Source organism: Pituophis catenifer, unplaced genomic scaffold (assembly GCF_029215685.1).
Source record: "Pituophis catenifer annectens isolate HBS135680 unplaced genomic scaffold, rPitCat1.0.hap2 SCAF_13, whole genome shotgun sequence".
Lineage (NCBI taxonomy): Eukaryota > Metazoa > Chordata > Lepidosauria > Squamata > Colubridae > Pituophis > Pituophis catenifer.
The window spans coordinates 22,826,110-22,841,532 of NW_027256893.1; the positions used below are offsets into that span (position 1 = coordinate 22,826,110).

At 40.8% G+C, this 15,423-nt stretch overlaps 1 protein-coding gene across 1 annotated transcript in view; it reads left to right on the forward strand.

Moving 5' to 3' along the window:
- CDH13 (cadherin 13) overlaps nucleotides 1-15,423 on the forward strand; it is a 443,006-nt gene that overhangs the window by 236,097 nt on the left and 191,486 nt on the right. Inside the window, exon 5 of the mRNA XM_070952954.1 lies at nucleotides 13,020-13,172. Within this exon, the coding sequence (XP_070809055.1) occupies nucleotides 13,020-13,172 (153 nt within the window). The remainder of the gene's footprint in view (nucleotides 1-13,019; nucleotides 13,173-15,423) is intronic.

Genomic DNA, 15,423 nt, shown 5'->3' on the forward strand with positions numbered 1-15,423 from the left:
CGGTTTGAGTCATCTGACATTCTCCTTAAATTTTGAATCAAGAGTGTAGGTGTGGAAGGTAAATTAAACAAAGATACTACAGAACCTTGTGTTCCACCTTCTTCCTTCACCCACCCTCCCTTCTTTTCCCCTTCCTTTCTTCCTGCCCTCCCTCCCTTCTTTTCCCCATCGGTTTTTCCTACCTTCCTTCCTTCTATCCATTGTTCCACTTCCTTCCCTCCCTCTCTCCCTCCCTCCTTCCCCTTTCCCCTTTCTTTCTTCCTCCCCTTCCTCCCCTCCTCCCTTTTTGCCCCTTCAGCTTCTCCTTCCTTCTTCCCTTCCTCCCTCCCTTTTTCCCTCCCTTCTCTCCCTTCTTTTCCCTTCAGCTTCTCCTTCCTTCCCGCCTTCCTTCCTCCCTCCCTCCCTCCCCCCTTCCATCCATCCATCCATCCATCCATCCAGTCATCTATCCATCCACTTCCTTCCTTCTACTTTCCTTCCTTCCTTTTTTCCTCCTTTCTTTTCTCTTCAGCTTCTCCTCCCTCCCTCCCTCCCTTCCCTCCCTTCCCTCCCTTCCCTCCTTCCTTCCATCCTTCCTTCCTTCCATCCTTCCTTGATTTATAATTTCTTTTTATACAGCCTTTATGGTCCTTTAAACTTTATATTTATGGTTGTCATGTCTCGCTACAAATAATAAAGTGTTAGCTGTTCCTGTATTTCATAAGAGGCTGTCAGAACATGTCATATTTCATTCTGCCATCCAACAAAGCAACCGCACCTCAAAGAAAGAGAAATGAGGGAGGGGCGGCTGCATTTTTTATCTTTAAAACACTTCTAATTTCTTGGAAAATCCTCTGGTCCTATCAACAGGTTCTTCTGCACAAATATGGACATGCTGGCCGGGGAATTTGGGGAGTTAAAGTCCACGTCTCTTAAAATTGCCAAGTTTGAGTATCATTGCTGTAGGTAAACCTCAGAATTACTTCTCCCCCCCAAAAAAAAATCACAGCAAAGGGCTTTCTGAGGTTAAAAAGACCAGTAAATCTTATTTGTCCCATCATCTCAGAAGCTAACGACCCTGAGATTTATTGTGGATGTTGAGCTTGTATCCTTGAAGTAAATTGAGAGAGGAAAAAATATATATTAAGGAAGTATTCCTCCCTTCCGTGAAAAATTACCTGCAAGGCCTCCAATTCAGGTTCCTGAGACTTTGGTTAGTTTCAGTAATTCAGAAACACCTCGGAAGGAAAGTCAATCATTTAGATCAATCGGGCCTATTTTCCCCCAAGTGATGGCAAGTTCCAAGGAAACGTTCTAACAGGCTAGCTACAGATTGTAAACAGCAATATCACGCTATCATTTTTTATTATATAAGGTGGGAAAAAGAAACAAGCAAGGTGTGATTTGTCGGAAATAGCCACCAAAGGCCAAGGATGAAACGAAGGCTTCAACCTGCAAATGGATTTTGAATCATGACATATAATAAACATTCTTACACACGCTGGATTTTAACCAGCTGGCTAAGAAGGGGTTTATCTTTAGAAATGCTGTGTAATTTCTGCAAAAAAACCCACCCCAAAACAACAAAACTCCATAATTGGATCTTTACAGTATTTCGTTTATGTGTTTTAGGTTTTGTTACAGTTTTTATCACTTTAAAATTGTAAGCTACCCAGAATTACCCCACGGTAAGATGGGGGTGGGGAAGCAATACATTTTACAAATCTATAAATGACTTCTCTTCCTAATTTTTTTTTAAATTTGCTGACAGCTTTTCTGTACTTGGCTGGAGACCTCATCCATCCCATACTTCAAAGTAATTTCTCTCTGTGTATGTGTGCAGCAGTAGTGGCAGTGATGGGATTCAAATAATTTAACAACCGGTTCTCTGCCCTAATGATTTCTTCCAACAACCAGTTTGCCAAACTGCTCAGAAAGTTAACAACTGGTTCTCCCGAAGTGGTGCGAACTGGCTGAATCTCATCACTGAGTAGTGGGTTTCAATTTCGGTCGCTACCAGTTTGCTCGTGGGTGCGCGCGTGAGCCTCCCCTCTCCGCCGCTACCGATCTGCCCGATCTGGGGTGAACCGGTAGCAACCGACCACTGGGGTGCAGGTATTTCAAAGCAGGTGTGTGTAGGTTATGTGAGTGTGTAGGTAAAGATGAACAAAGGAAAAGGGAAGAGTGAGAAGTACGCATGCAAAATGTAAGATAAAATGCCAAGGTTTCCCCAAAGCAAAAACAAAATAAAAGGGTTTAAGAAATGTATCATGATAAAGTTAATATGAAATAAACTCCCGGCCAGGAATAGTTGGAGATAAACAGACATGTGTGTGTGAATGTGTGTGTGAAAAAGCCATGTAACAACTGTAGAACAAAAATAGGAATTCTTCAGCAGGCAATAAGGCAGTTTGGTGTAGTGGTGAAAGTGCTGACCTAGAAACCAGTAGACGGTGAGTTCTAGTCCCACCTTAGGCAAGAAACTTGGCTGGATAACTTTGGGCCAATCACTAGGAGACAGTGAATTCTGGTCTTACCTTAAGCATGAAAATCAGCCAGTTACCAGGTGAGTATGAATTCTAGTCCTACTTTAGCCATGAAAGCTGTCTGGGTGATTTTGGACCAATCTCCAGGAGACCGTGAGTTCTAGTTCCATTTTAGGCATAAATGGCAGCTGAGTGACTTTGGGCCAATCAGCCAGAAGACTCTGAGTTCTAGTCCTGCCTTATTCATGAAAGCTAGCTGGGTGACTTTGGGCCAGTTGTTCTGGGGAAAATAGGAGGAAGAAGAACTATTAGGTATATTCTCTGTTATATGAATTACTTATAAAAGTAATAAAGACATGATTTTTTTTTTAAAAAAAGAGCTTTGTATTCCTGCACAGATAATTTTCTGGGGCCACATTTTATGCTAGTGGTTGGTAAGGTAGAAACCATATGATATATTCCAATCTTGTGCTAATGACTTATATCTTTATCTTTTTTCTCTCTGATGCTTTTCTTCCTCCCTGTTCTTCCTCTGTCGCTTTTTCCAAAGGCTGAAATTAAGATGATTATCTAAAGCAATTTCAGAATTAAGCTCGGGACCACACAAAATGACTTCATTTAGGGTTGCCAGTTAAGTTGGAGAGCAGGAAATGGAAGACTTTCAGTCTTAACAATTTTCTCTTGGCTGCATCTAAATCTTATCTTGTTATTAAGCAAAAGAAACATTTGATATCATGATTGCCAAATGATAGTATTAGCTCAAATTGGTTTCTTATTATAGGAACTTTCATGAGGATTTCAAAGCTTGACAGATATAAAATCCCAATTTTGCATAATCAAAAACTTATATTTTTGGACCGCTTATTATTCTGCAGTAAGGGAGATTCCTAATAGTGACAGTAAGTAATGGCTTTAAAATCAGGCAACTGTCTGTGAAAAGTGCCTTTTAATATTCACTAAAGCCAATTTTATGCAAATGAATTTATTGATTTAATGTTTTAGCCCGCAAATGTTTATTTAGCATGTTTCTGCCATGTGCATTAAATAGTGGTTTTTGAGCAGCAAAAAGCAACATTTATTTATATCCAGCATTTTGAAAACAAGGAGGAATATGATGTTGAAAGAGGTAGAAAAATTGCATAATTTAAAGCAGATACCAAATGACTGTTATAAATTTGCCACCGTGCTGGGTCTTTTTCCAAACAGCATGTTCTCATTATATTTTGGCACTGAAGTGAAATTTGAGACTTACAAGATTGATGTCAACCTCATTGAGTAGACTAGACCAGGAAATCAACTCCGCAGGAAACCTTCAATTACTTTTATTGAGATTTTATTGAGATTGTGAGATAATCTGATTATGCAATGCATCCACCCCTTATACTCCTGGGATTTGGGAAGGTATCTTTCTGAGTCTCTTCCCAATAGAGGTAGTCCTTGACTTACAACAGTTCATTTAGTGACCATTCAGAGCCCAACTTACTTCATATCTTGCTCAACAACAGAAATTCTGGTCAGAATCAGAACAGAGCTTGAAGGGACCCTGGAGGTCTTCTAGTCCAGCCCCCTGCTCAAGCAGGAGATCCTATACCATTTCAGACAAGTGACTGTCTAGTTTCTTCTTAAAAACCTCTGGTGATGGAGCACCCACAACTACTGAAGACAAGCTATTTCATTGGTTAATTGTCCTCACTGTTAGGAAATCTCTCCTCAATTCCAGGTTGCTTCTCTCCTTGATCAGTTTCCATCCATTGTTTCTTGTCCTGCCTTCTGGTGCTTTGGAAAATAAATTGACACCCCCCCCCTTCTTTGGGGCAGCCTCTCAAATACTGGAAATATTGCTATCATGTCCCACCAGTCCTTCTTTTCTTCAGATTAGCTAAACCAAATTCTCCAACCGATCTTCATATGTTTCAGTCTCCAGGTCTTTAATCATCGTAGTTGCATTTTTTCCAAAGTCTCAACATCTTTTTTTGTAATGTGGTGACCAAATCTGGAGGCAGTATTCCAGGTGTGGTCCTAATTGTGGTCATAAATTGAGGACTTATGAAGAACAGTGCTGGAATTGGGTATGTCTAGTCTAACCAAGAAAAGGACTAGGGGTGACATGATAGCATCTTCTAATATTTGAAGGGCTGCCACAGGAAAGGGGGGGTGTCAATCAGGGGTGAAATCCTGCAGGTTCTGACAGGTTCTGGAGAACCGATAGCAGAAAATTTGAGTAGTTTGGAGAACCGGCAAATACCACCTCTGGGTGGCCCCAGAGTGGGGTGGGAATGGAGATTTTGCAGTATCCTTCCCTGCCATGCCCACCAAGACACACCCACAGAACCAGTAGTAAAAAAAATTTGAATTTCACCACTGGTGTCAACTATTCTCCAAAGCACCAGAAGGCAGGACAAGACTCAACGGATGGAAACTAATCAAGGAAAGAAGCAATCTAGAACTAAGGAGAAATTTCCTGACAGTGAGAACAATTAACCAGTGGAACAACTTGCCTCCAGAAATTGTGAATGCTCCAACACTGGAAGTTTTTAAGAAGAGATTGGACAACCATTTGTCTGAAATGTTATGGGGTTTCCTGCTTGAATGGGAGGTTGGACTAAAAGATCTCCAAGGTCCCTCCCAACTCTGTTATTCTGACTTCCTATAGGCACAAGCAGATGATTAACAAATAATGTGAAGTGTTAAACGAATGACCTACTAAAATGTTTGAGGTGTTAAACTGCTCCAGAGGAATAGTCTGGCATTCTTGATTGCAATGTCTCCATTCCTCAATTTGTAACCTCTAGATAAATTACTACTATGGAGAGAAACAATTAGCTAAGAACTCTTCCTCCTTGACCTTGTAGAGTAGGAGCCATGGATTTGATTCCTAATGGAACTAATGACTGAAGAAAATCTGTAATTAGATCTGTGGACGGTATGCTGCATAGACAAACGCTAAGGAATTGTCTTTACGTACAAAGCATGTAGAAGTCGAGATAATTCACTACAAGGAGGGCATTGGAGGAAAGGTGGTTGGAAGCTGGTTCTTTCAGCTGCAAGTGATTTACTCTGGATGGTTTCCTCTTTGTAAAAAGAAGATTGGGAATGCATCCAACTGTTAGAGAAATTATGATAGAATAGAATAACAGAGTTGGAAGGGACTTTGGAGATCTTCTTGTCCAGCCCCCTGCCCAGGCAGGAAACCCTACACTACTTCAGACAAATGGTTATCCAACCTCTTCTTAAAAATGTCCAGTGTTGGAGCATTCACAACTTCTGGAGGCAAATTGTTCCACTGATTAATTGTTCTCAGAAAATTTCTCCTTAGTTCTAAGTTGCTTCTTTCCTTGATGAGTTTCCACCCATTGCTTCTTGTTCTACCCTCAGGTGCTTTGGAGAATAGCTTGACTCCCTCTTCTTTGTGGCAGCCCCTGAGATATTGGAACACTGCTATCATGTCTCCCCTAGTCCTTCTTTTCATTAAACTAGACATACCCAGTTCCTGCAACCATTCTTCATATGTTTTAGCCTCCAGTCCCCTAATCACCTTTGTTGCTCTTCTCTGCACTCTTTCTAGAGTCTCAACATCTTTTTTACATTGTGGCAATGTAAAATATGATGATCGATAGTATTGATGATTAAGGTTTTGATCGTTCATGGATCATCTAAAGGACTTGAGGTGAAGTGGGGTGGAGTGTGGTCCTCTTTTTATAAGGTTTGCAGTGCTTGAAAATAGAAGAACGAGAATTTCCAGAGCCATAAGCGTGTCAACCACAGCGAAAGCAATTTGTCATCTCTACATTTAGGGTGCTGCAGAAATATTTGGCATACAGTTAGGAATGTTAAAGCGAATTATGCATGTTTACATCTTTAAATTCATGTTCCTATTGGATTATCCTACTTCAAAGATTTTTTCTGGGTCTTGGCCCTGTGATGCCTCCAGGCACCAAGGTTTTAGTACAGGACTTGTTTCATTATTTTTAAAAAAAAAAAAAACTTTTAAAAAACTTTGTATAGCTTATTTTGTTAGCTAGAATGAATGCTTCAGAGAGAGAGAGAGAGAGAGAGAGAGAGAGAGAGAGAGAGAGAGAGAGAGAGAGATGAGCAAGGTAATTTGCTTTATTTTGATTTAATAACAAAATGCATTAAATATTATAGAAATGAAGGATGGAGTGGGTGGTGTAGAAACCATGTTTTCTTTTTGAAATCTGCATTTGTAAAAAGCAGAAATTATAATGTAACATGGCTTGGCCACCTAAATGGAAGGGAGGGAGGGAGAGGGAGGAAGAAAGGAGGAAGAAGGGAGATTTGCATCATGCTACTCCTTTTCCAAAGGATGGGAAAATGGATAAATATGTCCTTAGACTGACCATCCAATAGGAAACAGCAACGCACATAGGATGGACACTAGAACGACAAACTGACAATATTCTGATATTAGCTCTTTAATCTCTTCTGAATTTTACAAACTATAAAACAAAGCTGTACACCCTTTCACACAATGGATGTAGTCCTTTTAGAGAAGAACTAAGTAAAATCCATTTGAGTACCCTGGGAATTTTATTATGGAAGCTATAAGGCAAAAACAAAAACAAAAACAGATGTCTCTGTACAACTGACAAAACAAAACAACATGGACTGTGGTTTTAATAGCTTCGACACTGGAAAAAACAACACTGTCAACAATCTATTGCTGCATGAACCAACATGCCAAGTGACGCAATGATTGGAATGCAGTATTGCAGGCTAACTCTGCCCACAGCTTGGTCCAGTGGTGAAATCCAATTTTTTTTTACTACTGTGGGTGTGGCTTGGTGGGTATGGTATGGCTTGGTGGGTGTGGCAGGGGAAGGATACTGCAAAATCCCCATTCCTTCCCCACTCCTGGGGCCAGCCAGAGGTGATATTTGCTGGTTCTCCGAACTGCTCAAAATTTCCGCTCTGGTTCTCCAGAACCTGTCAGAATCTGCTGGATTTCACCCCTGAGTTCATCCCTGTTGAGACTCAAGGTTGACTCAGCCTTCCATCCTTCCAAGGTTGATAAAATGAGGACCCAGATTGTTGGGGGCAAGAGGCTGACTCTGTAAACTGCTTAGAGAGGGCTCTGAAGCACTGGGAAGCGGTATATAAATCTAAGTGCTATTGCTAGTCCTTCCTTCCTTCCTTCCTTCCTTCCTTCCTTCCTTCCTTCCTTCCTTCCTTCCTTCCTTCCTTCCTTCCTTCCGTGGTGATGCAGTGGTTACAATGCCATATTGCAAGCTAGCTCTGCCCACTGCCAGGGGTTCAATCCCAACCGATTCAAACTTGACTCAGCCTTCCATCCTTCCAAGCTTGGTAAAATGAGGTCCCAGATTGTTGGGGGCAATAGGGTGACTCTGTAAACCGCTTAGAGAGGGCTGTAAAAGCACCGTGAAGCGGTATATAAGTCTAAGTGCTGTTGTTATTGCTACGCTCCAATCTGACCCGTGTGTTTGGCTAGGTTGGTATGCAAATCAGGTGAACCTGGAAGTAAAAGATGAAGTTTGGGATGACTCCATAGTGGTGGAGCTGTCATAACGTGATTACGCAGAGAATCAATTAGATTTTGAACTGCTGCTGAAGTTTTCCCTCAACTATCTATTCTTTAATAGTAATAGGCAGTCTTCCCCTGCCATTGGACAGGTTGAGATGGATTTCAGAGACTAATAACAGGCATCAAGTTGTCAATTATTTTGTTTATTGTCCCTGTGGTGGCTTCATTAGGATTCCCTGCCGGAGGCACCAACATGACCTCATCTGCCTCTGCTGGGTTACGGAGTTCAAGAACCTGTCGGAAGCCTTGGGGGAGGAGGGGACACATAAAATTAAGGAACTGCTTTGCCCGGCAGATATTCCAGGTTTTTATTTTATTTTTCATTATTCTGCATTTAAAAGAGTAAAATTAGAACAGCCTCTTCAGTCACATATATCTCCCAATTAAAATTGACCCTTGGGGATGTGACATTGAACATAAGCTGCGGAGGGAGAGGGGGAAAAATCTAATTAAATTTGAGGAAGGAAATATACAACAAAAAAGAAAGAAAGAAAGAAAGTTGAAGAACCAGAGTTATACTTTTCTTTGCTGGGTTAAACTTTCCCTACTTAACTCTGTTTGTACGACTTTTCTACTTGTCAACATAAAAGAGAAGCATTTCTTTCTTTATTAAACCCATAATGTTTTCTTTTATTCGTATCTATTTTATGTATCCAGTCTATGTTTATACTTATTACCTAATACGTTCTTGACAAATAAATTAAAAAAAAAAAAATCTGGGTGCCAATTGTGGACTCGTTGTGGCTTCTAGGTCATCATCAAAGGAAGCCCCAAGTATAGCACATTACAGTAATCCAACTAAGTCATTGCTTACTGATGCCTTTATCCACGTTGAGTCATAACTCAAAAGCTGGCCAAGACACCCCCAGGATACAACCTCCACTTGCTGTGTCCAAGCAGTAATTGTGATTCCTGCTGTGGCTTCAGAAAGAAACCAGAATCCCAACTAAGATACCCATCATGATGTGATTCTCTTGTGCTGAACAGAAAGAGAGTAATACCGCAAGATCTCTTCTAAGATGGTAACTCCATCTTCGTCAATTTTGGACTGACATACATTGAAAAATAATTAATTGATTAATTGGGAGGGTTGCCTTTTAAATATTTAAAGGGAGCCTAATTAGCTAAGGATGTGTGACGTTTGCCAACTTAATTTGATTCCATCCGACCATGTTAATCTTTTATTGAATAATAAGGGGGAATGGTGATAATAACCATAGTTTTATTCATGTATTGTCCTGCCTTGTAAAAGATGCCAAGGAAATGAAAAAAGAAATTAAAGAAAAACATTACTGAACAGCAATTAAAAGCATCTATTAAAATGTGATCTACTTCCATGGACCAAGGAACTAAGGAACGATATTCCAATAGATAAACAGAATGCTCATAATGGTGGTGAAAGAGAATTGGTCATACTTAGCAGAGAAAATATAAGTCCCTGGAACCACTGGTGCAATTTTTAGAAGATGGAAGATACAATCATAGGGCTGGAAGGGACTCCAAAGGTCTTCTAGTCCAACCACCTACTCAAGACAGGAATCTTATACCATCCTGGCCAAATGGTTATCCAGTCTATTTTTGAAAACCTCCAGTGATGGAGCACCCAAAATTCTGGGAGGCAACCTATTCCACTGATTGATTCTTCTTACTATCAGAAAATTTCTCCTTAGTTTTAGGTTGGATCTCTCTTTAACAAACGTCCACCTTCTACTTCTTGTCCGGCCAACATGCCTACTTAGAAGTCCATAGAGCAGAGGTCTTCAAACTTGGCAGCCTTAAGACTTGTAGACTTCAATTCCCAGAGTTCTCCAGCTGGCTGGAGAATACTGGGAGTTAAAGTCCACAAGTCTTAAGGCTGCCAAGTTTGAAGACCTCTGCCATAGAGTGTTAGCAAACATGTATATGATGCTGGTCTTAAATCATGATGACTCTACACCCAACCAAAGTCCTTCCCGGGTCTCAAGCGTGACCTTCCAGGTACAGTAATAAGAAGGGGAGGGGGGAGTGCCTCTGAGGTTGTCCATTGCCCGTTGCCATTTTCCAGCAGAAATATTAAGTCTAATTTCTGCAAAATGCCTATCCCTTTTTTTGCAGCTGTACATGTTTAATGCAAAAAGGGAAGAAGCACAGGTCCTTTGAACTGCTATCGCCATAACCTCCACATTCTAATTAGAAAGCATCTACATTTATCTCATTTCTGCCAGCCCTTAGCTCCCTCTTGTGGCTAATTAAACCAAGCCTCTCCTTTTTTTCCCCGGGTTCTTCCTTCTCTGTTAACAATCAACACTGCCGTTCATGGCTTCCAACAGTAGGTGTGAAGTCACTAACTCTGGCTCGGATGGGCAGAGTGAACTCTTGACTCTTTGCTTAGGATGAGAAGCACGTTCGCCGGCAAGTTAATTTGTCATGCAGGTTTTGCTCCGAACCTCCATCGAGAAGGATGGTTAATTTGTTTTGCAGGTGTTGAAGAGGGGGAAAAAAAAGAAGAAGAATTGGCAAGGAGCAAAATTGCTCTAGCAGGAAAAGAGAGCAAATGAGGAGATATATATTTGCTGGGTTTGAAAAGGGCTATCGGTAAAATCTGTTTTCTTGGAAACTTGGTTTGTATGTGTGGTTTTGTTGCAGTGCTTGTTCTATGAATCTCGCCTGGGCTTCTTGTCTCGAAGAATTGCCCAACATAGGTTGACCGAGTTACACAGAGTTTCAGTCACTGGATCTAAAGAGGATTCATAGATCATGGTTCCCAATGGGTCAGAACCAAAATGAGAAGTAGAAACTGGCTAGCAACTAAAAGGTAGAAGTGTCCTAGCAGTAGCTGCTAGATTATTGTAGACAGATAAAGGTAAAGGTTTGCCCTGCCCAGACATGTCCAACTCTAGGTGCACAGAACACTTGGCGCATCATAAGACCCAGGGAAACTGTTACCTTCCCAAAGAAGTGGTACCTACTGTATTTTTCGCACTATAAAACGCACTGGACCGTAAGATGTACATTACCTTTAGAGGAGGAAAACAAGAAAAAAAAATCTGCTTCTGCCTCCCAGCATCCACCAGTCTTATAGAGCGAAAGATACGGTATTTATCTACTTGCGTTTGCATGCTTTCGAACAGCTAGGTGGGCAGGAGCTAAGGTAGGAATGGGAGCTCATCCCATTGTGCGGCGGTGGGTCTCGAACCTGGGCTTTCTAGTCAATAATAAGCCCAGGATCTTAACCACTGAGCCATCATGCTCCTCTTGTAGACAGATCCATTCAATCAAACGGAGATTTATAAAAGTATAAGTGTCTTTGGAATGCATGGGAGAAATTATCAGGAGTGTGCAAATCAGCTCTGCCCATGATTCAATTAAATTCATAACTTCGATTCGATCTGAGAGTTTGAATTCATTCAATTCAGAACTTCGATTCAATCTGAGAGTTTGAACTGATCCATAAAAATCATTCCTCAAACTGGCCTGATTCACTTCAGATTTCCGAATGAATTTGGAAAGGGGAGGAAAGGGGTCTTGCAAATAACCCAAAGCCCTTGAATTGGTCTAAAGGCATCTAATTTGATCTGACAATTCGGTTCGACTTCCTGATTCAGTCTGGAAACTCTCTCCAGTTCAGAAATTCTGCCAAATTGCCTTTGAATTGGATCTCTGAAAGGCAGTCTAGCTTGTGACAGGTAAATAAAATGTAGGAAAAATGACTTATATGTATAATGAGACACAGACATTATATAGATTAATTGCTTAACATTTTCTGTCTGATAAGGAACCTTAGTCTCTGTTTAATCCTTGTGAAACTGTGTTAAGCCTCTTAATATATTGCTTCTCTGCTATTCCGTGATGTAATTCCTTCTTTTGCAGATAACTACTCTGAAATCATGTTAGTACTGAATTTCTATTTATACTTAATGGGGTAGTTGTAAGGATGAAAGAGGAGAGGGAGGAAAACCAGGCAGGTTGCTAAGTTCCTGGGAGAAAAAAGTAGGAACTAATTTTTATAATTATATCCTCAAACGATGAGTGACTTTAAATAATAATAAAAAAAGACGGTACGTTTCAATAATCTGCAACCCTGATTCATTTTGACAGAACTAGTATACTTTTAAAAAGGAATCACTTTCATTTCACAGCTGTGAGCTTTCTAAAGGATATAAGGAACTGTAGTTTGTGGAGACAATAAGAAGTTACAGGGAGTCCTTGACTTACAATCATTAGTTTAGTGACCGTTCGAAGTTGCAATGGCATTGAAAAAAATAACTTATGACCATTGCAGCATCACATGATCCAAATCCAGACGCTCGACAACTGTCTCATATTTATGACGGTTGCAGTGTCCTGGGGTCATATGGTCACCTTTTACAACCTTCTGACAAGCAGATCAATGGGGAAGCCAGATTCACTTAACAACCATGTCACTATCTTAACAACTGCAGTGACTCACTTAACAACCATGGCAAGAAAGGTTGTTAAAAAAGGAACAAAAACTCTCTTAATGATGGAAATTTTGTGGTAAATCAGTGATGAAATCCAAATTTTTTTACTACCAGTTCTGTGGGCATGGCTTGGTGGGCATGGTGTGGCTTGGTGGGCATAGCAGGGGAAGGATCCTGCAAAATCCCCATTCCCTCCCCACTCCTGGGGGAAGGATATTTCAAAATCTCCATTCCCACCCCACTCTGGGGCCAGCCAGAGGTGGTATTTTCCGGTTCTCCGAACTACTCAAAATTTCCGCTACTGGTTCTCCAGAACCTGTCAGAACCTGCTGGATTTCACCCCTGTTGTAAATCAAGGACTACCCGTACTGGTAATTGAATAACCATTATATAACAACAACAACAACAACAATAATAATAATAATTTACAATAATAAAATTACAAGGATGCTAATGAGGGGGATTTAATATGGGTCCTTGTCATTGTGACCATCACTGCATCTCTGGGCTCCCGTTATTGTCATTCTCGTGCCTGGCTTGCAATGATAATGATTTTGTTGTTAATTTTCACAGGTGATAGACAATGACCGGCCGGAGGGTTCAAAATTCCGAATTTTTGGGAAAGGAGTAGAACAGGAGCCAAAGGGAATTTTCAAAATCATTGAGGGCACAGGAGAACTCTTCGTAACACAACAACTTGATAGAGAAGCCATTGCTACATACGAGGTGAGTAATCCTGGTCTGTCTTTATTTTATTGATTGGTTGGTCATATATATAGATCTTCTCTCTCTGTCTCTGTCTCTCTCTCTCCTATGTCTCCTTCCAGTCTTTTTTTACTGCATTAATGAGCTGCCAATATACTGGTCTATTGTAACATGTTGGACAAGGTTGAGATAGGAAATGCATAATATTGAATGTGATGAGGATTGCTTTAGAAATAAGCCTGTAGAACTTCAGCCACTGGATTAATTCCTAAAAAGTCATGACATTGACACAGATTAGATTTACAAAGGAGAGAAGCAATCTAGAACTAAGGAGAAATTTCCTAACCCTGAGAGCAATTAACCAATGGAATGGATTGCCTTCAGAAGTTGTAGGTACTCCATCACTGGAGGCTTTTAAGAAGGGACTGGACAACCGTTTGTCTGAATTGGTGTAGGGTTTCCTGTTCAAGCAGAGGGTTGGACTAGAAGACCTCCAAGGTCCCTTCCAACTCTATTATTCTATGTTCTGTGTTCTACAGTAATCCATACATCATGAGTTGAATGGCTACCTAACTTTTATTTAACTAGAGAACAGGAAATAACGTGTTTGGCATTTCTTATTCCCAATTCTGTCTCTGTAGTCTTTGCTGTTTTCATTAGGCAGCAACTACTACACAGCAACAACCCTTTCTCATACTAAATCAAAGCAATATACTCATTGGAGCTATTATAATACATTTTCAATTTCTACACAGATTTATTTCTTTTGGCATGGCCATTTTGCTTTCCTTCCTCCCAGCTTCGCAAACCATGCTTTAAAAAAAAAAATGCACCGTGTTAGATGAGCCAGAAAATAAATGCAAATGCATGCTGTCATTGCTGCACATTCTTTCTGTGTGGTCCATCATACAATTCTGCACACAGCAGGTTGGTTGGAGCCCCATCGAGCAAACTACAGTCACAAAGTTCAGCATAAAGGGAACACACAACTCGATTAGTCGGGGTTTGTTTTTTTTTGTTTTTTGTTTTTTTTGAAAAACTGAGAGCTGCAATCCCTGGAGATTTTCCTGTTTCTATGATAGTTCATAGTTTATTCAAGGTCAGAGAAATAACAGTCAATGTACGCAAAGGAAAACAGAGTTTCTGAGAGAGACTTGTCTGTATGGTTTGTTTTAACAGGAGCATGCAGGAAAAATAGTCCAAAGCAGTCCAAGGTTCCAAGATCTGGGTCATGGTTGTTCGGACAGCCCAGAATTTCCTGAGCATGATCCACACCAAGAGCATGATCATACAAGAGCTGGAGATCAGTCCAAAGCCTTTAGAACATTTTTTTTTTAATTTGATTTATATGCCGCCCTTCTCCGAAGACTCAGGGCAGCTTACAATTTTTGTTCTGATCTCCTCTCTACTTGCCAGATATGGGAGACTTTATACCATTCTCATCTGACAACTCCAGTTGCTTAAGTGGAGCCACTGTTTGATCAGCCTCATGTAATTCTTGGCTTTGTCACTCCTGAGGCTGACATTCCACAGATCCTGCAGAAGCAGCTTCTCCATATTCAGAGGCAAGAGTAGCAGATTCTCTGTGGAAAGGCATAACTATTTTCTGAATTGTCAGGTACATGAAATGGAAATATGATTCTCTGCAGAAATGGAAATGATAAATGTGCCATGTAGTTCTACTAAAACTCTACTAAGAGAAAAGATGAACCCAACTCTTTCAAAAAGTAACCGCAGTGCAGGAATATTGGTAGGACTATTCTTTCCTGTCTTGTAAGTTTCACTGGCATGCTGATATGGAGCAAGACGCCACTAATCTAAGTGAATGGAAAAGCTCAAAGCCCTTCTAAATATGGAGCACCATCAGTTTCCATGTGGCAATACCCACTCCTGAACAGGACCATGACTCTGGTCCAAGAACCACAAGTATCTTCTAAGAGGGTGATTTGTTCATTGCTACCATGGCACAAATGTCCCTTGTGTTGGAGCATTGATTAGATGTGCATTTGTTTGGGTCAATGTAGAAGAGAAACAGAGACTGAGAGTGGAGTCTAGCAAGTAATCAGCTTGGAGTCATTACATTCCCACAAATGGTCTAAGACCAATCCCTCTTGAATTTGGTTGACTCTTATCTAGAACTAATTTAGTCCTGACTGTCAGTTGACTTAGATCGGGGTGTTAAACTCAAGGCCCGGGACTGGATCCAGCCTGCAGGTTGCTTAGATCTGGCCCACAGGGCCACCCTGGAAACAGCGAAGGACTGGCTTACGGT